Here is a 22,545-nt window from a genome sequence, read left to right on the forward strand (position 1 = left end):
AAAAAAAAAACTAAGGTCATTATAGGGTAATGATGGCATAAAGCAAGATTTTGGTTTATTTTTATCACGTATGACAATCCAGATCCATTTTGCAACAAGCTGCTTTATAATCCAGAACACATAAGAATGTTTTCCTCACTGTTCTCTATTTTGTCTTACCTACATGCTGACATTTACCTCTTTTCCTTGAAGTATCATCATACATTCCTGTGCAGTTCCCCACTGTATCCCAAGGTGCATCCCATTAAATTCACCCAAATGGGAAATTACAGTCTCAACGAGTGACTTCTTAGAAATTTTCCAGGCTAAACTGATGGCAACCATATTCTGTGGGGCTGAATTGGGGGCCTCAGACTCATTTGTCCACATGGGGCAGGTGCATGGCCCTCTAGTCAAGCATATGTCCTAGTTTCATTTTGTAACTTTAAGAGAAAGACTACAAGCTGATCCTCTGTCCATTTGGTTGACAAAGCACCTGGATGTGTCCTCAATAAACAATACTGAATTTTAGGGCGTCACTGTCTTCCTTGCCTCAGAACTCTCTGCTGTTCTATTATAACAAACATACATAAGAAAAACTAGTCTTTCTTAGACTAAAGGACATACAATCCATTCATTTCAAATTTTGTCTTTGGAGCAAACTCAAGAGCTATTTGCTAGTTTTGTATTGTTTGGGCCCCTGTATAATAGTCTTTCCTGAACAATGCCAGAGTGTATTGTAACACCACAGTGAAGTGTGATTACAGTGAAAGATGTGATCAGTGCTACATTAAACTTGTTGTGATTATTATATGGGTGTTCCTGAGGCTACTGTCCTTAACACCACAGTACCCTAATTTATTGAGGATCTGTAGATGAAACTTCACATGGGTCTCAACTAGAAAAAGCCATGCTCCTCCTGACCCTATGGTTTGTTTTTCACTTTAGACTCTGTAAATCTTTTTTTTTTTCGGTACGCGGGCCTCTCACTGTTGTGGCCTCTCCCGTTGTGGAGCACAGGCTCCGGACGTGCAGGCTCAGCGGCCATGGCTCACGGGCCCAGGCGCTCCGCGGCATGTGGGGTCTTCCCAGACCAGGGCACGAACCCGTGTCCCCTGCATCAGCAGGCGGACTCTCAACCACTGCGCCACCAGGGAAGCCCAAGACTCTGTAAATCTTTGATGTGTGACCTGCCGATAGCAATTGAGCAGGACATTATATTTGGCCTTGGATATGCTGAAGCTTCCTCTAGTTTTTATTATATATTTACTTCATTTCTTTATTTTCTTAGTTTTTAAACATGTTTATTGTATGTATCTCTAAGATGCCTCAAATCCTATTTTGAAATCTTTGAATCTTCCTTTAAGGAAAATGTGTAAATAAAGAAATAAATTTGGAGTCTATGTAGAAACAGTCTTCTAGATATTTTGTATTCAATCAGAGAGTCACCCGCACTTTAAACTAATTGTGCTAATGAACTGAGAACTTGAAACAACTTTCACAAGAGTACTTGGCCTTGGAGGCACTGGAATGTGTGATTAGTCCTTGATGGGAACTGCCGTACTGCTAAGTCTATTTGTCCTTTTTCCTTTTTCTTCTCCTTCACCTTTCATCTGTCATGACCATAGCCTCTTCCACCTTTATTTAGTCCTTCATGTAGTCCTCAAAACCTCCCTCCTCCTGATACTCCTCAAGCATAGCACTGATTTATCCTCAAATGTTCTTTACGCCTATAAGAAAAAGGCCAAATCTTGCTCATCTTTTTGTACTCAGGGTCTAGCGTAAGCCTGGAATATAGTAGTCATCTAATGAACATTTACTGAATGAACCGAATTGCATTACATAAAGTAATGCATATAAGGCATTAGTAGAGCACTTGGCACAAAGTACAAAATAAATGTTTATTTCTCAATCACTTTCCTTCACACCTGGCCTGAACCTACTTTCCTACTTCATGTCCCACCACTGTGGCTTTAGGGATCATCAACTCTTGTAATTGCATGCATATTACATACATTTCTATGCCTATGGAGCCCTTACCATGCTGTTATTTCTTTCTACAATGCAATCTCTTTCTTAAATGCATCATCCTTGCCCAAATCTAGTGAAAAGAAAACATAATTCTGGTGATGTTGGTCCAAATCTCCTCTATAACAAGCCATGCCTTTTATATTTAAATAGTTTGACCTGGTTGGGCCTTTCTGGCATCTTTCACATAGAATTACATGTTCTTTTATAACTGGCAAAGCTCCTTAAATCAAACTAAAACATACTTCCATTTATTGATGCAAGCACCCCTACTTTCTACTACTCAAAATCATTAATAAATGAGCAATAATTAAACTTTTGGATTTGACTAAGTAGTTTTTATACATATGTATCTGGTTGTTTAGCATTTTATTTCATTAAATTGCCTCATACAGGAAGTCTAAAATACATTTTATAAATTTTTATAATCAAAAAAAAGATGGATGATTTGTTTATTTTGGGGAAAACTCAGCCCAAGGCTACTGATAGCTGTAATTCCCCTAGCCACTTCCACATAATTTTTAAAATGTGAATGCCAGGAATGGTGCTGTTGATATTAATATCAGGACAAGGGAGAGAAGGACTAGGTGTCTCTGGAGGAGTCTCTGGGGGAATAAACAAAGATACTTGTGCAATGTTAGAGATTTCTGACTTCAGGTTGACCTTATCAACAGCCTGTACAGCAATGAAGAGATCTGTGCCATTTGTAAAAGTGATGTTTTCTGGTTTAAACACAAAGACTTCCTCTGAGTTGGCCTCCTTTGGGATGAGGTCAGTGGTGTTCACTTGAAGTGAATCATTGAACTTGTCTCTGAGATCAAGAATATTTGTGCTTATTCCAATGATGTACTTGTGAGCTTAAAAAAGAAAGAGAGAAAAAGGATGTGACTTGTAATTCTCAAGTCTTAAAGAAGTTTTAAAAAATCTGTTAGAAACAATATCACCATCCCATAAAATACCAATAAATAAATGTAATTAACGGTCCATATTTATAAGCATTAGTATCTTCTTTTACATTCTTATTTTTATATCCCGACAGAGTGATAAATGTAAAACTGGATCAGGCTTGACTTAAATAAAGACTAGGTCAGTATTTCTGGCCATAGCACCTGACTGAGAGAGGAGGTTAATTACCACTTATTATTTTATTATTTGTGCTTCTCAAACTTGACCGTACATACACATCATCCAGGGATCTTAAAATGCAGATTCTGTTTCAGTAGGTCTGGGGTGGGGCCTAAGGTTCCACATTTCTAACAAGCATTCATCTGATGCCCATGCTGCAGTCCACAGACCATACTTTGAGAAGAAAACTCTGGTAGAATCTGAGATTTCTTCCAAAGGACAGCTCTGCTCCATAGATATCTATGATCTTTTCCCCATTCTCTCCAGGGGTCATTACTAAAAATGAGGTTTATTAAAGCAGCAAGCAAGATTGGCAAGATTGCCAAGCAAACGGCTTGGCAAGATTTCAGAAAAAAACTGAGGATTGCCTGTTCCTGGTTGAAACATCTTACACCCCTTTGGGCCAGTTTTTCAGATTCTAAACTTCTCATGTTTAAAAATCTTAAGCTTTCATTTCAGAGGATGTTCAAGATCCCTCCACATGCATCACAACATGCCTGCCTGCCTCACGCCCTCTGCCTCTCTGCTTGGCTGCTAAACTCTTTTACAGGGCCCACACCACACTCAGCTTACCTCTTCCGTGATCATAATCATCCCCAGGAGCTGTCCAAGTCAGATTAATGAGACTGTCCCCTTGGATTTTTGCCTTCAGGTCAGTGATTTTACAAGGCGGAAAGAGATCAGGTATGGGAGCCTTTGGAACATCGGAGGCCACAAATGAACCTCCCGAGGACGTTCTGCTGAAACACACTTGCTTGCCTTGAAGATCATCCTTATTAATTTCAGGTCTTGGTGGATTCCATTTTACTTGACCTGCATTAAAAAATTCCCCAGTGCAAGGTAAACAACACCATGAAATGGCTATACTTCCCTCTGTTTTTTATTGTATTACCCTCTTTCTACCCTTTCCTTCTTTCCTCCCACACACAAAACTTACTTTAACCATTTGTTGTAAAGCTCCCAAATCAGGTTGCATCAGATGGAAAAAAAGCAAAGAGAAAATCACAGTTCTTTATCTCACATATATTTATTTCCTGGATATTTAGTGGAATAGCTTTCATAATTTATTTTTTGTAAATATACTTGTCCTGGAATTGTTTCTTTTCCCAACTTTTTGCTATCCTACTCTTAACCTGACACAAGGTCAGTTTAAATACTACCTCTGCTTTAAACCTTCTCAGACTTCCTCAAGCAATCTCTTCCACCTGGGTAATACTAGGGGTTTCATTGTCTTTCCTATTTATTTCTTAATCAATTATCTGGGCCTTCAAGAATTGCCTTGATTAATAATTCTGTGCATTTTTCTCTTTTTTCTCCATGTTTGTGTTTTGTCTTTCTTATTAGATTGTAGTTTCTCACAAAATGTTTTATGTTAGGGGTTCTAAAATTGTGTGCTTTTGAAAGACTTGATTTTCTCAATGAATGCATGGAAATCTAATTCATGTAGCAATCCCAATTTGCTTCACATTCTTGTTGAAAGGTTGTATAAAAATCATCCTGAAATTCTAAAAATACCCTGGCCTGCTCAATCAGTGGGATTCTCAGACTCTCTTTTCAATAAAAATATTCTGGAATACCTTAACATGGCATTACTCTGGTTTTACTTTCTCATAAACTCTTCTTCTTTAGCCCTTATAATCTTTTGTCTGTAAAGACAGATTGATCTTTATACCCATTAATCTGGTCTTGGGCAAAGATGAAATGAATACTTTAGCAGGTTTAAGATTAATTCAATTCACCAGTAGAGAATGTCTTTCTTGGTATCAAGGCTCATCAAGGTACAGGGGGAAGAGCATAGCTTCCCAGTGCCAAGTCAGGTGCTATCACTTTTAGTAATGTGGACCAATAACCTCTCTAGCCTCTGTTTCTCCATCTGTAAAATGGGATAATTAGGAGAATGAGCTATATTAATGTAAGTGTAACACTGAGCATAATGCTAGATATAGCAACTATACCCGTCTTCTCCTGACTTCTCTCCCTAACTCAACAAAAAGGGCAAATGAGAATAAAATAAGCTGAAATATGTAAAGGAGCTTTGGAAGCAATGATGTCTTTTAAAGCATTTTTTCCTATTATCACTTTTGCATGAGGACACACCACATGTCTCAGAATCCTCCCTTTACTGATCACACACTCAAGTAAAGAGGACAGTGTGAAGCTTCTTAGAAGAGCTTTTCTTACTACACACCAGCACTAGGACAAGACCTGTCCAGGACAGAATGCAGATTGATGGAAAACAAGTCCTGGAACCTATCAGGACTCAGTCTTGGACCTGATTCCAGCTCTAGTCCAGGACAAGTGTTCGTAACTAAGATTGGTGTGGGACTGTCTGTTCCTTGGAGCGTAATTTTTCCACTTGCTTACATGTGGGCTCAGTATGCTATCTGTTATTAGGTTCGTCTACTATTCTCCCTAGTCTGAGCAGAAGAGAGGAGGAAAAGGAGACAGTGGGCTTTTGGTGATACTGATGCAGATAACAAGCCCCAAATAGTTATTTTTGATTCTGTGGAAATGCCTATATCAGTAGAAAGAGCTTTATTATGAAATGTGTTAAGATTTATTTAAAATAATAAACATTTATTGAACACTTCTTATTTACCAGCAATAGCTTATTAGATGTATTTTCTTGTTTATTCCTCATAACCATCCCATGAGGTAGTTACCATTATTACCTATTTTACAAGTGAGGCAAATGAAGCACAAGAGATGACCAGGGTGGTCAAAATCTACGTTCAGTCTAGTGGTTTTCAACTGGGGGCTATGTTATTACCTAGAGGACAGTGAATGATGTCTGGAGACATTTTTAATTGTCATGACTGTGGGGGCCGCTTCTGATATCTAGTGAATAGAGGCCGGAAATGCTGCTAAACATCCTACAATGCACAGGACTGCCCTTCACAACAAAGAATTATGTGGCCAAAATGTCAATAGTTACCAAGGTTGAGAAACCCTGATTTAATTTTGTACCATTCTCTCCACAGGTTTAGTGGTTTTCACTTGATTCCAAGCCTTTTACTCAAGCCAAGGATGTTATTATAGATGACTTACCATTCTCGATCCAGCCAGGTATGTACATGGCTCCAATTTGCTGGGGTATCCCCTTCTGAGTAGCTGTATCGACACCTCCCAGAGCCCACACTTTTACACTGTATCTACCATTTGTATCGTAAGCTGTAAAATACCTTGAATAGACACCATCATCCTTAGTAGCATCAGCACCTTGACAGGGAAATGAAGGAATTAATGAATATCCTAAAGGTAACTGGGCATTTGTATATTTCCAACTCATACGTGGATTAAATTTTCTTAAAGCAAAGATAATCCAGTGTTATCTCCAAGAGAGTTTAGGATTTGACTATGTTAAGAATGAGGTATACTTCTTTTCCGTGTGTGTGTGTGTAATTTCATACGTGTACATCTTGTCTTCCTGAATTGTTGTCTTTTTTCTGAACTCAGAGATCAATCATGTGCCTCTGTTACAACCAACATAGCACAAGGTAACTACTCAGTACGTATCTGTTGAACTGAATTCAATTACTATATGTTACTGGTGAGAAAAAAAAGTTATATGATTTTTTTTTAATTTATGGCTTTTCACTAGGGTAGATTTAGGTGGGAAATTCATTTACAGAATTTGTTTTAATTAGGTTACTTGTTTCACAGTAGTCAAGTTCCTTCTAAAAATAAGTGTAGAATTTTCTTTTTCTCTCCCTGTTTGACTTCTTAAATATAAAAATAATAGGTAGAATTTTCCCTTTGGGTGCAGGATAATATAGAATCTACATAGATATGGGGGTCACATATAACTATACTTTAATCCAACTCTGCTGCTTTTTAAATGTGAAAGCCTGTTTCTTCATCTGTAATGTAGGGATAATATCTCCAAAGTGTGTGGTGAAGATTAAAAAATGAAGATCTATCTATCTACCTATCTATCTATCCATCTGTCTAATCTTCACACAAACTCCTAACACAAAATATCTATTAATTTTCCTTCTTCACTTTTTGGGGGGTGTGGAATACCCACTGACAACTCCCTAGAGTCTGAGACTTCGGGGCTTTACAAAAGCTAAAGGTAGTCCCTTCCTCATGTTTTCCAACAATTTGAAATATAGGAATTGTGGGGTGGCAGAAAGCTCCCCCAACCAGAACCACAGTGCTGGACTTCCTGCTTCTAACTGTCCTCACCACAACATGCCCTCCTGCTGTTCCCTGGTTGCTTCTTGGAAAAGAAAGATATGTTCTTCAAGTTCTTGGGTGGTTACCTGCTCCGTTGTCCAATAATTCCAAAGTAACTGTTTTTCCATCCACTGATTCTATCAGGGCTGTGACCTTGGCCCTGAGAATTGGCAAGCTTCCTTGGTGAATCTTTGCATAAACTACCATAGGGCTAGGGAATTTGCCTGTGTCTTTGTTCATTTTAGAGGTCACTGTAACTGGAGGCAAGGTACCACTTGATGCACGGGAGGTGACAGTCAATGTCAGGGTTTGTGACCTTGCTTGTAGGCTGTATTTCCAAATGCCGACCTAGCCAAAAAAAATGGAGACATTTCCACTTAATAGCTTTAAGTGACACAGACCTGACTTCAATGCCACCTATAGGAAGAGCCCATCTAATACAAGTACATTACAAGTATATCTAAGAAGATTTTTGATACTCTCTCAGCCAAGGGAAACTTTGGTATATTTGGACTAAGTACATGGTTCTATTGCCAAGAAAATCCTAGTTGGGAAAAATGAGGTCTGAAAGTTGTGTCCTTATTATAGCCTTGGTTTCTCAAGAGCAGGATCAAATCGACAGATTCCTGAGGTAGAGGAAATAGTTTCCATGATGCCAAAGCTCTAGCTGCTGTGTAATTTGAAGGTTCTCCTTTTAGCACCTGGAGAAAATATCACCAACTTCCTTTTTCTTGACTTGCTGTCATACTGAGTGATTTCCACCAGATGGAGATTTTTCCTTGTTTTCTCTTTCATTCAATACTGGCTCTTTTTTTAGCAACCACCCTCATTTAAAAAGCTACAATTATTCTGTAAAAATTTTATATTATCTTATCAAATTGTGAGAAGGAAAAAAGATGAGTCCATACCTTGGCAATGCCTGGGATTTGGAGGTAGGCCATTTTGATGTATGTGTCCACTAAAAAGCCATCTTGTTTCTTTCCGCTGGGATCCCAGAGAAGGATTTGGGGAATGTCAGTTGTCCAGGTGATGAGAAACAAAGTGTCTTTCCCCACAGTACTGTCCACAATCACCGTGCCATTCAACCACTGACTGTTCTGGAGGGTTAATCCCCTGCTCTCAAGCTGTTAAGAAAAACAGCTCTTTACTTTCTGGAGAATACAGCTCCCATCACATAGTCTCTTCCATTCTGTCTCCAGCTCTCAGTTATCCCATTAAAAAGCCTTCAGTGATGCCTGAGTCCTTGGTTTGATATTTAGGACCTATTATGATCCAATTCTAAATTACTTTTTCAGCCTTAGCTTCCATAATGTTGATTCCTACACCCAAACCAGACCACTTCCCCATATGATCCTCATGAATCCCTGACTCTCTGACTATCATACTCTCTGCTTTTCCTGGAAGTCTGTACATTCATGTCCATTTGTCTAAGCCTTCCCTACCCTTCAAAATTCAATTCAAAAGTCACTTTCTCCATGAAGCTTTCTCTGATGTCCATCTCACTTACTGTGGAGAATAATCTCTCCCTCCCTTGATCTCCCATAGAATCTTATTTCTATCAATCCTTTGAGCTCCTCACATCGTGTTTTGCTTTATACCTACTGGAGTACACAGCTCATCTCACTACTAGACTATAAACCCTTAAGGAGACTAACTAGGATTTATTTTCGCCCACATATGGATTGTTTGAATTGCAATTAACTAATTCGTGGGTCAATTATTACTGCAGTCCTTGTGAAGATAAATGAAATAAATCAATGGCCAAGGCTGATTCGTTGTCTGAAGTAGAATGAAGGAGCTGTGGAGCAGGGGTTGAGGTAGGGTAGGGCTAACCAGACTTTGTAGAAATGTGATTTTTGAGGATTATCTCCTAGATAATTATTTATGGTCCTTAAATTGATATCCATTAGAAGATAGGGTGGCCTAGTAATGGAGCCAGACTTTCTAGTTTTGTATGTAGATTATGATCTGGGATATGAAGAAAGCTAGGGGCCCTTAGATATGATTCTTATGGCAGGTGGGTAAATGAGTCCTACTCATGTCTCTATCTTTCTCCCTTTTTGGTTTCTTAAATATAAAAATAATGGGCAGAAACTGCCTGGCTGTAAACTTGCCCTTTCATCACTTTAATTATTTTTCTAAGACACATTCCTCCCACGTCCAAACCAGGCTCTTGGGTTTAATATTCTAAATCTGAACTAGGATAACCCAAATGAGTATAATTGCTGTCTTCTTTGACTGAATAAATGCTACATCGATAGACTAGAAAGGCTATTATTTTGAAATCTGTCATTATTTGGCTTTTTAAATTTTTTTTATTGGAGTATAGTTGATTTACAATGTTGTGTTAGTTTCAGGTGTACAGCAAAGTGAATCAGTTATACATATACATATATCCACTCTTTTTTAGATTCTTTTCCCATATAGGCCATTACAGAGTACTGAGTAGAGTTCCCTGTGCTATATATTAGGTCATTATTTGGCTTTGACACTACATTATTCCTTTAATTTTATTCACAATAAAAGTTACAACTCACACAAGTGTGGTGCTGATTGTTCACTCTCTCTAGTTTAAAGATTCATGTGAATAACTTTTACAACTATTAGAGAAGAGCATTTAAAAATATATTTGTCCTTTTTTTATTGTCCCAAGACTTTTGAAAGAAAATTTGGTTTTCTTGAAATTTTAGAAGCAGAAGGGCCCGTAGAAGTTTTCTTGTTCATCTCTGGCTGAGAAGCTGAAGCTCAGAGAAGTAAAGTTCTTTGCCCGTGGTCACAGTTAATGGCAGACCCATGAACAGGATCCAGGTGTCTGGACAACATGGGCTTTTCACAGTACAAATCACTTTCCATTCATTATATGAAAATCTTGGCAAATATCAGGGATTTGAGGTAATGGAAAAATAGACCAAGTAATCCCTGCACAGTTGTCCCAGAAAATTTATACTGAGATGATCTACTCTGAAGAAAATTCTGAGCCAATTATATTGCTATGGGTGCTTGTTAACAGATGTTAAAAAAGAATTCCTGGACCCACTATATTTTATGTTGATGGTTTCTAAGAGGAAGTCACTTAGTATTGTTTCCAAACAAGAAACACTAATTGCCTTGTTTAAATGAATAGTGTTGTATTTTAGGAATAATGTCTAATATCAGGCTGAAACGTCTATTTTAATTTTAATTCATTACTAGAAGAATGTAGAACTTAAAACTTTTAACCATTAAACTCCCCATCTTGGCTATGGTTATTTATAAACATGAAAAACCAAGGAGGAAGAACTCTGACCTGGATGGAACGCTGGGAGACAGCTCCGTTTCCTGATGAAAGGGCCCCAAAAGCATCCATGAGGCCATTGTTCTGAACCTGATCTGAAGCATATGTCTGTAAACCTCCTAAAATGCAATCACATTATCAGAAGTTATTTTCTAGAAAGCAAGTATTTGCAACATTTTAGATATTGTTAAGATAACAAAATACATATTATATACTGTGTTATTAAAGTACTAATAGATTAACATTAAATAGGTGTCCAGATTAACTCAGAAGCTGATACTAACTTTTTAATCCTATTAAATAATAGCTTCAGCAACATAGTCATTTGGCCACTTCAGCTCTCTGCAAAGCAGTCAAGAATCTCCGACAGACCAAAACTAGTAATATAAATCTCGTGTTTTAAAGGTCATGCACTTTCATATGAGTCATTAAGCCTTACTACAAGTGTATTGATTTATTCTTATTTTAGACATAATCTTAGCAAGCTTGACTTTTCAAGTTTTCTCCTAAATCAGAAAAGATGCGTATGTTACAACAGTAAGAAATAACAACTGACAGGGGACAGTTATAGAAAAGTATTATGTATAGTAAACAGGAGATGATATACCAGGCCATGTAGTCTTGAGCTATTTAGAATAGATGTAACTGAGATAGTTAATGAGAAAGCACTTTAAAACTGTTAATGACATCCAAAATCTAAGAGTATTTTGGTCATCCTACTGGTACTTCACCCAGATCCCCTTATCTAGGCTACTGCATCTCTCCGCAGCTGCTCTAAGTGTTAGATTAATGGCATATAGCTGCCTCCTATTCAAGAAAATGTCTTTACCTAATGGGGCCACCCTAGCTAAAGACATAACATGCCCCCTTACCCCTGCTCTGCCCTGACAGTCTATAACCACTGACTGATGGACACAGTGGTACAAAAGGTCAGCCTTCTCTTTCAATATTGTACCAAATCTGTGATGCAATTCCAGATCCAGAGCCCCCTGTGGCACCAGGCTTCAGCTAGCCTCTAATTTCACATCTGTGCTTAGCTTCTTCCCCTGCCTGATCTTACTCCCTACTCTCCCTTTCTCCTGAGAGCTCTCCCTCTATAAATCACATGCACTTAAATCCTTTTCCCAGGCTCTGCTTCTAGGAAACCCAGCCTAAGACAGGTAGTATTAGGAGCAAAGAGTCCTGTCACTTTATCTGGCTTAGATGGCAACTCAGCATAATAATTGATATCCATAATGCTGGCTCGAAGTTAAAAAAATTTAAAAAAATATTAAAACCTACTCTGCTGAAGAAGCCAGGTTCAGATGGGATATATTTTAACTGTATGTGTATGGAAGGTAGAAGCACAATATATGAATGTTTTACAAAGAAACTGCATTATATTCTATATTTTCAGAGTGACCTTCTGTTTGGTTCAGCAGGCCCTTTGCCCTTCCCCTGCTATTTCTTGTTCAAGCCCCAATTCAGATGTCACCTTCCTGTACACTCCTTCTTCCCCAGATAAAGTCTAGGCTCCCTTCTTTGTGCTCATTGTACCCTCTATTACTAATGGAGCACTTGTATCATAGTATTATATAGTTAGTGGCTTGTCGTCTGTGTCCCCTGGGTCTCTTGGCCAGCTGCCAACTGGAAGTGAGTGGTTCCTGGCTAACTGATTAGATTCTTTCCAGTCCTTATAAAGTGTCTGGGAAGAGAGTCCCAAGTTCTCCCTAGAGTGCTGTGCTGGTCCCATCTTCTCCAGACTGCCCTAATCTTAGAACCAAGGCTTTAAAATAAATGAGTGGAGCCAGTTCTAAAAGTCATTTGGGGTAAGGGCAGCTAGCTAGTCAATAAGATAACCCCATATGTCCCTATCCCACCCTTCCCCTGCTCCCCAGAGCACTGGAGCTCACAGTCCAGTGGAAGAGAAAATACAGTAGGACTTAGCAGGTCATCCTTCACCTGTCATTTTAGACAGCTCCTCTAGTTCCCGTGCTGCAGACGGCCCTAGGGCGACTGTATGGATGATGACTCCACTTTGTTTCACTTCATTAAAGCATGAGCTTATAGTGCTGTCCTCCCCATCGGTCAGTAACACAATTTCAGATCCATCTGTTGAGTATTTCTTCCTAATCACCTAAGGACATAATCAGGCATGAGTTGTCATACTCAGGGTAGCCAAAGTGTTTGGGAAAACTGCAGTTAAAGGGAATGAGAAGAGAAATTCCAGAGGGGATAAACAAAAGTGTCTAGGAATGGTCAAATATCTCTCTGTCTTGCAATGATACAAGACCATGGAACTTGACAATGGTCTTTTCTCTTGGTTAGCCTGTTGCAGAGAAGACTCAATAAGGTGGGATGCAGGGCAGTTCCAGGGATGGACAGCACTAAGCAGAAAAGAGGGTTTTTCTAGTTTCTTTCACATGATCTCTCCTTGACAGGCTTTCAGAGGTTCCCAGATGCCTTCAGAAATTACCCTCATTTAATGGGGATAATACTGAGGACTAATATATTACTATAATAATATTAGACTCGGGGCAGATTTTAGCTTGTATGATATTCACCAGTCCTACCATAAGCTGTTTATGGCTGGCCTTGGTTCTGATTGGTCAGTCCCCAGGTCACATGAGTTATTAAAAATTTTAATATCCCCTCTGATTAAAGCAAAACATTTTGTTCCTATTAATCCCCAGTTCCTAGTTGTCCTATGACACGTATGTCTCAACTGTTCCTGGGAGACACAGGTTATAGCTTTTTACGTGGTATAGAGAGCATATGCCTTATGCCAATGTTGGATAAGATTATGATAGAAGGAAAATTAGATAAAATAATAATGTTTATGAAGAGGAAGGCAAGAGTTCACTATTCCCTTAAAAAGAGTGGAAGGGAGACCCAGAAGTAGAGGAAACAAGTAATCAAACCTAAGTAACTCCTCTCTCTGGACCAGACTCTCAGGAAGGGAAGGCTCTCTTAAGTAGGTTGAAAGGGAAGATGAGATCAGAGGAGACTTCCACCCCACTTCTTTTAAGAGGGGGCTGCCCCACAAGGGAAGAGAGCAGAACTGTGATTGCTGCCGTGTGAAGAATTCTGGAGCCCAGGAGCCTGTCAGCTGTGGCTGTAGCCTCAGTCTGACCAAGCTGCAGGGCCTGAGAGGCCAGAGAAAGGGCTCAATTTGGATTCCCTTGTCCCATTCCCCATCACTGCTATGTGTCATGGAAAACATGCAGAAGTCTCCATGTATCCATAGGGGAAATGGATGGCAGCTGACTTGAGAGTTGGCAGGCAAGAAGACAGTTTATCTTGCCATAGAGGCTGAGGGGTGTACAGCCTCCCAAGGGCTGGATGCAGGACATGGGGGTGCTCAGGGATCTGCTCCAACAGTGAGAGCCAGAGTGTGGTGAGTCAGCTGGGGAAGACCAATGGGCCGTGATCAAGCTAAGAAAACAAGCAAAGCCCAGTGGCCACAGCTCAACTGATACCACTGCCAGACCTGACCAGGGTCCTGCCCCAGGGACTGGTGGGGAAATTGAGACAGTGCAGGATCCAAGGCCCTTTACCTCGTCACCCTGAAGCCACACACAATCTCCTCCCACCCCATACCCGGGCTCTGCTGGGCATGAGGAGCATCTAAATTCCAATTGTGTTCCTCACATACTCTCTCACACCATCGGAGTGGAAAATACAGAACCAGAAGTTCCCTCTTCACCACCAGGCCATCTGGCATTAGTCATTTCCCCTCAGGTTTTGTATAGCAGGAGTTTAGTACAACATGTCAGTTTCCCTCCCTTACTTGCTCCTTTAATCAAAGCATGGGTGAGTGGCAGAAGCAAGAGAACCCGAGTGCACACAGGCGTCTGGATAAAGGTTTTGCAGCTGGCTGCGTACACAATAAAAACCACTTCTAGGGAACTGACCTTCAAAGTGGAATAAAAGGGCCAGAAGGGACAGACTGCGTAAGGGAATGGTTGAGTCCACTGTCAACATGAAACAGTGTGAGCTGAAAACTAAATGTTCCTGCTGCTGCTTGGAAATCGGGAACAGCCCCATTGATGTGTTATGCCCCAAGCAGACAGAAGGCAGAGTTTCCCAAGACACTGCCTAGGTTCTGAGACCTTAGACCAGCCAGCTTCCTTCAGCCTCTTATTCTTTATTTCATGGACCTAAATAGCCTCTAAATAAATATAGAATATTCTATTCTATATTTGGAGCATTTAAGCATCAGGTGTAATCAAATAACTCAATTTAATTTGTTTTATTGAGAACCTCCTATAGAAAAGATATTGTGCCAGCAGCCTGGGAAGTTAAAAGATAATTCCTATCTCTGAAGAAGTTTTGTTTGAGCAAAGAACATGACAGGAAATAAGACAGAAGAGTCAAAAGTCGTAAGAGATGTTTAAGAAAAAATAGAAAAATGTTCATAGGATTCAGAAGGAGAAACTCTATACAGTTGAAACGATCAGGAAAGATGTCAAGTAGTGTCTATGATGATGTGTGAAGAATGAATGTGATTTGAGGTACAAAGGAGGGAGGAGAAATTACTCTAGATGGGGAGCTGGCCCGGCAAAGGTGTGGAAGCTGGCTGGCAAGGGCAGGGGATCTAATTTGCTTAAACATAGAATACCTGGGAGAGACTCCTGAGTACTTGAGCCTGGAAAGGTAGGTAGGGGCTATATTATAAAAGAACTTAAATATTAGTTAGAGAAATTTTACTTAGTTTTGTTGAAAATGGGGAGAGATTGATGTCTAAGTAGAGGGATGACATGATTGGATGATCAGATGGGATCTTTGGATACACCCCCAATACAATTAGAGTTACAGTTCCTAAGCCCTCCTATTTCAATAAATAAACCTTTTTTTTTTCCCCAAAAAGGAGGTCCTATATACCCAGACATTTGGAATGTTAATCTACCTCAATATTTAACCATAACTCAGAGTTCACTTTTTTCTTCATAGAAGATAACCTCTTAGATCCCTGTGTACCTTTCTTCATAGCAGTCATTAGTGTATGATTATACACTTATTTATGTGACTATGTAGTTAATGAATCTCCCCCCACTAAGATTATAAGCTCCACAACAACAGGTGTGGTATGTTTGGCCCTCGTGGTATTCTTAATGCATATCACAGTGCCCGACATGTAGAAGTAACACCACGAATCTTTCAAATGCATGCAGAAAAGCATGAATGCACAGATGCAGAAAAACACAAAAGCATGAATGAATTAGTTAACCATAGCTTTGGGGGCCTATGTTGTTGCACCATTTGAACCATTGCTCTGCAATTGGTTGTCTAATTCAACTAGACACTAGGCATGCATGGAAACACTGGAAAGGGGAATTTCTTAGGAGACATAAATTGTAAACATTGGCAAACTATGATAGGGCAACTTGTCTCACAGTAAATGCTGATAGAATCCCAGAGCAGATGGACGTTCCTCCTGATGCCGCTGTGGGTAAGCTTCTGGTAAGTGTGTCTCTTTCAGTGGCACTGTTTATCTGTACAAGTTCACTTTTTACGTAGGCAGCACTGTCAAATGTCACCATCCCAACCCAGGACCCTTGCTCAACCGTCTGCAGAAGGAAAAGTTTGCCTGCTTGATTCAGTCGTTTAAGGCGGTCACCAACCTGAATGGAGAAGCAGAAGAAAAGCAGTCAGGTTGGGTTTAGATGGGCAGACTAAAAACAGAACAGGCTAGAGGGAATTTGGAAATGGCTGCCTCAATGTAGAGTAAATGACAATAAGCTTACTCAAGGCATATCCTTCTATGGAGGAACATTTCTCCTTTATATTTAGTAGTATCTTTGGATAGGATTATTTTGTATAAATAGCCCTAAAAGATAAAGCCGGATTTGGCTTTAGTTCAATCATTAGTTAAATACTCTAGTAATAGTTCTATAAACATACATACAGTCAGTGAAACATAAAAAATGTTAATTCTATATAATTCATCAGATCTTTGCTCACAAATTGAAGGCTAATTTAATTTGGCAAATGAGACACTTGATGCTGAATTTTTGTTGAATAAAGTTGAGGTGGTGGGCAATTCTGATGGAAATGTTATTCCTGTAACTGTTCTGACCCTTGAGGTTGTGTTTATTCCCAGCCAGCTCCAAGTTGTGGTCCAGATCATATCATATACAAATGTGAGACTACCATCCAGAAGACCAAGACTCAATCAACGTACCGTCATGCTTCCAGACTTATCAAGGACTAAACACACAATTCTTTGTCCGATCTGCAACAATGAGAAGGTGGGCTTGGGTGGCTGTGTTGTCATAGGAGTGGTTTTCTTAAAGTCCTCTGAACCTTGGATCACTTCCCATGTGCTTCGGAGATTGCATTTTTTGTTTTGCTGGTTTGGGGCTTCTTTATTGTGGTTTTTTTCTGTACAGAATTCAACCACCTGAAATTGTCAATAAAATGATATAGATAACAGTAAACTACTTGTTAAAATCTTTAATAATTTGATTAAAATATTTTAAATGCAGATTTACATTTATGTGCCCTCCTCCCCAGACTGCCTTGTAACCCCATAACCTTGGCTCAATCCCACAACTGCAGAGCACTGCTGGGGAAAATCATAGAGATAATTCAGAGTTTCTATCTCAAAACAAGTCTTTGACCTCAGTGGACTTTTAGTGCTCCTCAGCAATCATCTATTTGCCTGCTGTTGGCTTCCCTCCTACTTCTCAAATTTGCCATTTCAAGCAATTGCCACTATCTTTAAGCCACCTACATCTCAACATTTCTCTCCTGGTACCATTTTCTCTCTCCATCCTTTTACTTCCTGCTCACTTCCTTACTTCCCACTGACTTACAAACACCTTGCGTTCTAACTTTCAACACCCAACATTCCAGCTCTCTCCAAAATCCACTTGGATGTCCCATAGGATCCTTAAACTTCAGGTTTTCATAATTGAACTCATCACCTTTCCTCTGACTCTGCTCCTCCCCATCACCAAGTATTTCCTAACTTGGTGTCACCACTATCTATTCAGTCACCTAAATAGGAAACTGAGAGTTTTCCTACCTTCTTCCCTCTATGAAATAAGAAGATCAATACAATTCTCTCTCTCTCTCCAGTTCATCATCTTTTCTCCTTTACCAATGGAATCTCCATCATTCAAGCCCTCATCGTCCCTCCCTCAGACTATCTGACCTTTCCATCTTGCTCCCTCTTTAATTGGTCCACTCCACAGCTGCCAGGTACGTATTCCTTCTTATTCCTGTACTTAAGGTCCTTCTGTGGCTCATCATTGCTCACACACTACAATCCAGACTACTTCACATAGCTAATAGCAATCTCCATGATTTGGATTTTCACTTCACCCACGATCTTTGCTCTGGCCATGCATTCCAAGTCTCTAATTTCCCCCACTGTAGCCTATAAGTGCTCAAACTTGCCAGACTGTTTTATATCTCTGTGCTCATGATTCCCACTTTGTCAAGGAGTTCTTCCTCTGTCTTCTGCATTGTGAACTCTACCTTCATGTTTCAGCCAAAAGGTTATTTTCAAAATGTTCTCCCATTTCATACCCTTCCCCTAAAGAATTTCCACTCAACCTTGTGGCCTCACAGTACCCTATAAGAAATTTCAATAAGGCTCCTTTAACATTGTAGTGCACTTATTGGGATGAAAATCCATCTATGACAGAACCCTGTCTCATTAAATTTGCTTCCTCAAAACTTAGCCCTATGTCTGATACACAAAAAAAGCTCAATATGTTTGTTGTTTTTTTAGTAACCTTTACCAATCTGTATGTCAGTGTTTTTTAAATCTAGAAAATGGCAGTAGTTGTTATGCAAGAATTATATGAGAACGTATGCAATAAGGATAATACTAACTAAATGATAGTGTCTTCCCCTTTTTTAAGTTTATATCCCTAGCATTTGGGAGATTTAAAAAAGAGGCACAGTATACAAAGAAGGTATAACCTAGTTCCTCCGCTCAGTGATTTTACAGTATTATCATTCAATTAAAAATCCTAAATATCTGGGAGTCAAGTAATTCAGAAAGTAATCATTAGCTGTAAAACACTTATTTTTCTCTTTATTTGCATTTTTCAGATTGTTTTGGTAGTGTTTCCGTATTATCATTATAGCTACTTTTTAGGAAGGGAACCTGGAAAACTTTTGTGTAAACCCCGAGCAGAGGCTCCCAAACCTGACTGTGCATCAAATTTAACTGTGGTTAATTTAAAACAATCTCAGAGAGACCTTCAAGATGGCGGAGGATTACGACGTGGAGATCACCTTCCTCCCCACAAATACATCAGAAATACATCTACATGTGGAACAACTCCTACAGAACACCTACTGAACGCTGGCAGAAGACAGACTTCCCAAAAGGCAAGAAACTCCTCACGTACCTGGGTAGGGCAAAACAAACAAACAAAAAACCCAGAGATAACAGAATAGGGACAGGACCTACACCTCCGGGAGGGAGCTGTGAAGGAGGAAAATTTTCCACACACCAGGAAGCCCCCTAGCGGGCGGAGACTGCGGGTGGCGGAGGGGGGGAGCTTCAGTGCTACGGAGGAGAGCGCAGCAACAGGGGTGCGGAGGGCAAAGCACAGAGGATCGGTGTCGACCAGCACTCACCAGGCCGAGAGGCTTGTCTGCTCACCCGCCGGGGCAGGTGAGGGCTGGGAGCTGAGGCTCCAGCTTCAGCTAACCAGGAGGGAGTCCCCGAAAACTTTGGACCTGCCTAAGAGGCAAGAGACCATTGTTTCAGGGTGTGCAAAGAGAGGGGATTCAGAGCACCGCCTAAACGAGCTCCAGAGACGGGCGCAAGCCACGGCTATCAGCGCGGACCCCAGAGACGGACATGAAATGCTAAGGCTGCTGCTACAGACATCAAGAAGCCTGTGTGCAAGCACAGGTCACTATCCACACCTCCCCTCCCGGGAGGCTGTGCAGCCTACCACTGCCAGGGTCCTATGATCCAGGGACAACTTCCCCAGGAGAACACATGGCGTGCCTCAGGCTGTTGCAACATCATGCTGGCCTCTGCCGCAGCAGTCTTGCACCGCATTCCGTACCCCTCCCCCCTACCCCCGCCTGAGTGAGCCAGAGCCCCCTAATCAGCCACTACTTTAACCCTCTCCTGTCCAGGCAAAGAACAGATGTCCTCCAGCGACCTACACACAGAGGCAGGGCCAAAACCAAAGCTGAACCCCAGGAGCTCTGCGAACAAAGAAGAGAAAGGGAAAATTACCCCAGCAGCCTCAGGAGCAGCAGATTAAATCTCCACAATCAACTTGATGTACCCTGCATCTCTGGAATACCTGAATAGACAACAAATCATTCCAAAATTGAGGCAGTGGACTTCGGGAGCAACTGTAGACTTGGGGTTTGCTTCTGCATCTAATTTGTTTCTGGTTTTATGTTTATCTTAGTTTAGTATTTATAGTTTATTATCATTGGTAGGTTTGTTTGATTTGGTTGCTCTCTTCCTTTTTTTTAAATATATATAGATATTTTCTTTTTCTCTTTTGCTGAGTGTGTATGTGTATGCTTCTTTCTGTGATTTTGTCTGTATAGCTTTGCTTTTACCATTTGTTCTAGGGTTCTCTCTGTCTATTTTTTGTTTGTTTGTTTTTGTATAGTTTTTAGCACTTGTTGTCATTGATGGATTTGTTTTTTGGTTTGGTGGCTCTCTTCTTTCATTCTTTTTTTACACTTTTTAATTTCTTTATTTTTCATAATTTTTTATTTTAATAACTTTATTTTACTTATTTCTCTTTTTTTCTTTCTTTCTTTCTTTTTTTTCTCCCTTTTCTTCTGAGCCATGTGGCTCACAGGGGCTTGGTGCTCTGGCTGGGTGTCAGGCATGTGTCTGTGAGGTGGCAGAGCAGAATTCAGAACATTTGTCCACCAGAGACCTCCTGGCTCCACGTGACATCAAACTGCGAAAGCACTCCCAGAAATCTCCGTCTCAATGCTAAGACCCAGCTCCACTCAACGACCAGCAAGCCACAGTGCTGGACAACCTATGCCAAACAACTAGCAAAACAGGAACACACCCCCACCCATTAGCAGACAGGCTGCCTAAAATAATAATAAGGTCACAGACACCCCAAAACACACCACAGGATGTGGTCCGACCCACCAGAAAGACAAGATCCAGCCTCATCCACCAGAACACAGGCACTAGTCCCCTCCACCAGGAAGCGTATACAGCCCACTGAACCAACCTTAGCCACTGGGGGGCAAACACCAAAAACACCAGGAACTACGAACCTACAGACTGAAAAAAGGAGAACCCAAACACAGTAAGTTAAGCAAAATGAGAAGACAGAAAAACACACAGCAGATGAAGGAGCAAGGTAAAAATTCATGAGACCAAACAAATGAAGAGGAAATAGGCAGTCTACCTGAAAAAGAATTCAGAGTAATGATAGTAAAGATGATCCAAAATCTTGGAAATAGAATGGAGAAAATACAAGAAACATTTAACAAGGACCTAGAAGAACTAAACAGCAAACAAACAATGATGAACAACACAATAAATGAAATTAAAAATTCTCTAGAAGGAATCAATAGCAGAATAACTGAGACAGAGGAACAGATAAGTGACCTGGAAGATAAAATAGAATAAAGAAAGAACAGAGCAGAAAAAAGAAAAAAGACAGGTATATGTAAAAGAATGAAATTAGAACACTCCCTGACACCATACACAAAAATAAACTCAAAATGTATTAAAGACCTAAATGTAAGGCCAGAAACTATAAAACTCTTAGAGAAAACATAGGCAGGACACTCTATGACATAAATCACAGCAAGATCCTTTTTGACCCACCTCCTAGAGTAATGGAAATAAAAACAAAAATAAACAAATGGGACCTAATGAAACTTCAAAGCTTTTGCACAGCAAAGGAAACCATAAACAAGATGAAAAGACAACCCTCAGAATGGGAGAAAATATTTGCAAATGAAGCAACTGACAAAGGATTAATCTCCAAAATTTACAAGCAGCTCATGCATGCAGCTCAAAATCAAAAAACGAAACAATCCAATCCAAAACTGGGCAGAAGACCTAAATAAACATTTCTCCAAAGAAGATATACAGATTTCCAACAAACACATGAAAGAACGCTCAACATCACTAATTATTAGAGAAATGCAAATCAAAACTACAATGAGGTTATCACCTCACACCAGTCAGAATGGCCATCATCAAAAAATCTAGAAACAATAAATGCTGGAGAGGGTGTGGAGAAAAGGGAACCCTCTTGCACTGTTGGTGGGAATGTAAATTGATACAGCCACTATGAAGAACAGTATGGAGGTTCCTTAAAAATCTAAAAAATGAACTACCATACGACCCAGCAATCCCACTATTGGGCATATACCCTGAGAAAACTGTAATTCAAAAAGAGTCATGTACCACAATGTTCACTGAAGCTCTATTTACAATAGCCAGGACATGGAAGCAACCTAAGTGTCCGTCGACAGATGAATGGATAAAGAACATGTGGCACATATATACAATGGAATATTACTCAGCCATAAAAAGAAACGAAATTGAGTTATCTGTAGTGAGGTGGATGGACCTAGAGTCTATCATACAGAGTGAAGTAAGTCAGAAAGAGAAAAACAAATACTGTATGCTAACACATATATATGGAATCTAAAGGGAAAAAAATGGTTCTGAAGAACCTAGGGGCAGGACAGGAATAAAGATGCATGTGTAGAGAATGGACTTGAGGACACGGAGAGGGGAAAAGGTAAGTTGGGATGAAATGGGAGAGTGGCATGGACATATATATACTACCAAATCTAAAATAAATAGCTATGGGAAGCAGCCGCATAGCATAGCGAGATCAGCTTGGTGCTTTGTGACCACCTAGAGGGGTGGGATAGGGAGGGTGGGAGGGAGATGTAAGAGGGCGGAGATATGGGGATATATGTATAGTTGACTCACTTTTCACTTTGTTATAAAGCAGAAACTAACACACCACTGTAAAGCAATTATACTC

General features: G+C 40.1%; 2 protein-coding genes across 11 annotated transcripts in view; one reads left to right on the forward strand and one right to left on the reverse strand.

Annotated features, from left to right (window-relative positions):
• Nucleotides 1-2,442: 2,442 nt before the first annotated feature.
• Nucleotides 2,443-22,545, reverse strand: part of CLCA1 (chloride channel accessory 1) — a 33,200-nt gene continuing 13,097 nt past the window's right edge. The window contains exons 6-14 of the mRNA XM_029227753.1: nt 16,749-16,967; nt 15,961-16,188; nt 12,527-12,701; nt 10,598-10,704; nt 8,220-8,435; nt 7,398-7,659; nt 6,181-6,351; nt 3,706-3,945; nt 2,443-2,864 (exon numbers count right to left, since the gene is read on the reverse strand). Coding sequence (XP_029083586.1) covers nt 2,476-2,864; nt 3,706-3,945; nt 6,181-6,351; nt 7,398-7,659; nt 8,220-8,435; nt 10,598-10,704; nt 12,527-12,701; nt 15,961-16,188; nt 16,749-16,967 — 2,007 coding nt within the window. The 3' untranslated portion in view covers nt 2,443-2,475. The remainder of the gene's footprint in view (nt 2,865-3,705; nt 3,946-6,180; nt 6,352-7,397; nt 7,660-8,219; nt 8,436-10,597; nt 10,705-12,526; nt 12,702-15,960; nt 16,189-16,748; nt 16,968-22,545) is intronic.
• ODF2L (outer dense fiber of sperm tails 2 like) overlaps nt 3,853-22,545 on the forward strand; it is a 273,656-nt gene continuing 254,963 nt past the window's right edge. For 8 of the 10 annotated variants that reach the window (XR_003794338.1, XR_003794340.1, XR_003794341.1 and 5 more), the window contains exons 1-3: nt 3,856-3,972; nt 6,114-6,198; nt 16,668-16,815. The gene's annotated coding sequence lies outside the window, so the exon portion shown is untranslated. Of the gene's footprint in view, nt 3,973-6,113; nt 6,199-16,667; nt 16,816-22,545 lie in introns of all 10 variants that reach the window. The other 2 variants (XM_029227758.1, XM_029227756.1) reach the window with 2 other exon arrangements.

Source organism: Monodon monoceros, unplaced genomic scaffold (assembly GCF_005190385.1).
Source record: "Monodon monoceros isolate NGI ecotype Baffin Bay Population unplaced genomic scaffold, NGI_Narwhal_1 Super_Scaffold_18, whole genome shotgun sequence".
Taxonomy (NCBI): Eukaryota; Metazoa; Chordata; class Mammalia; order Artiodactyla; family Monodontidae; genus Monodon; species Monodon monoceros.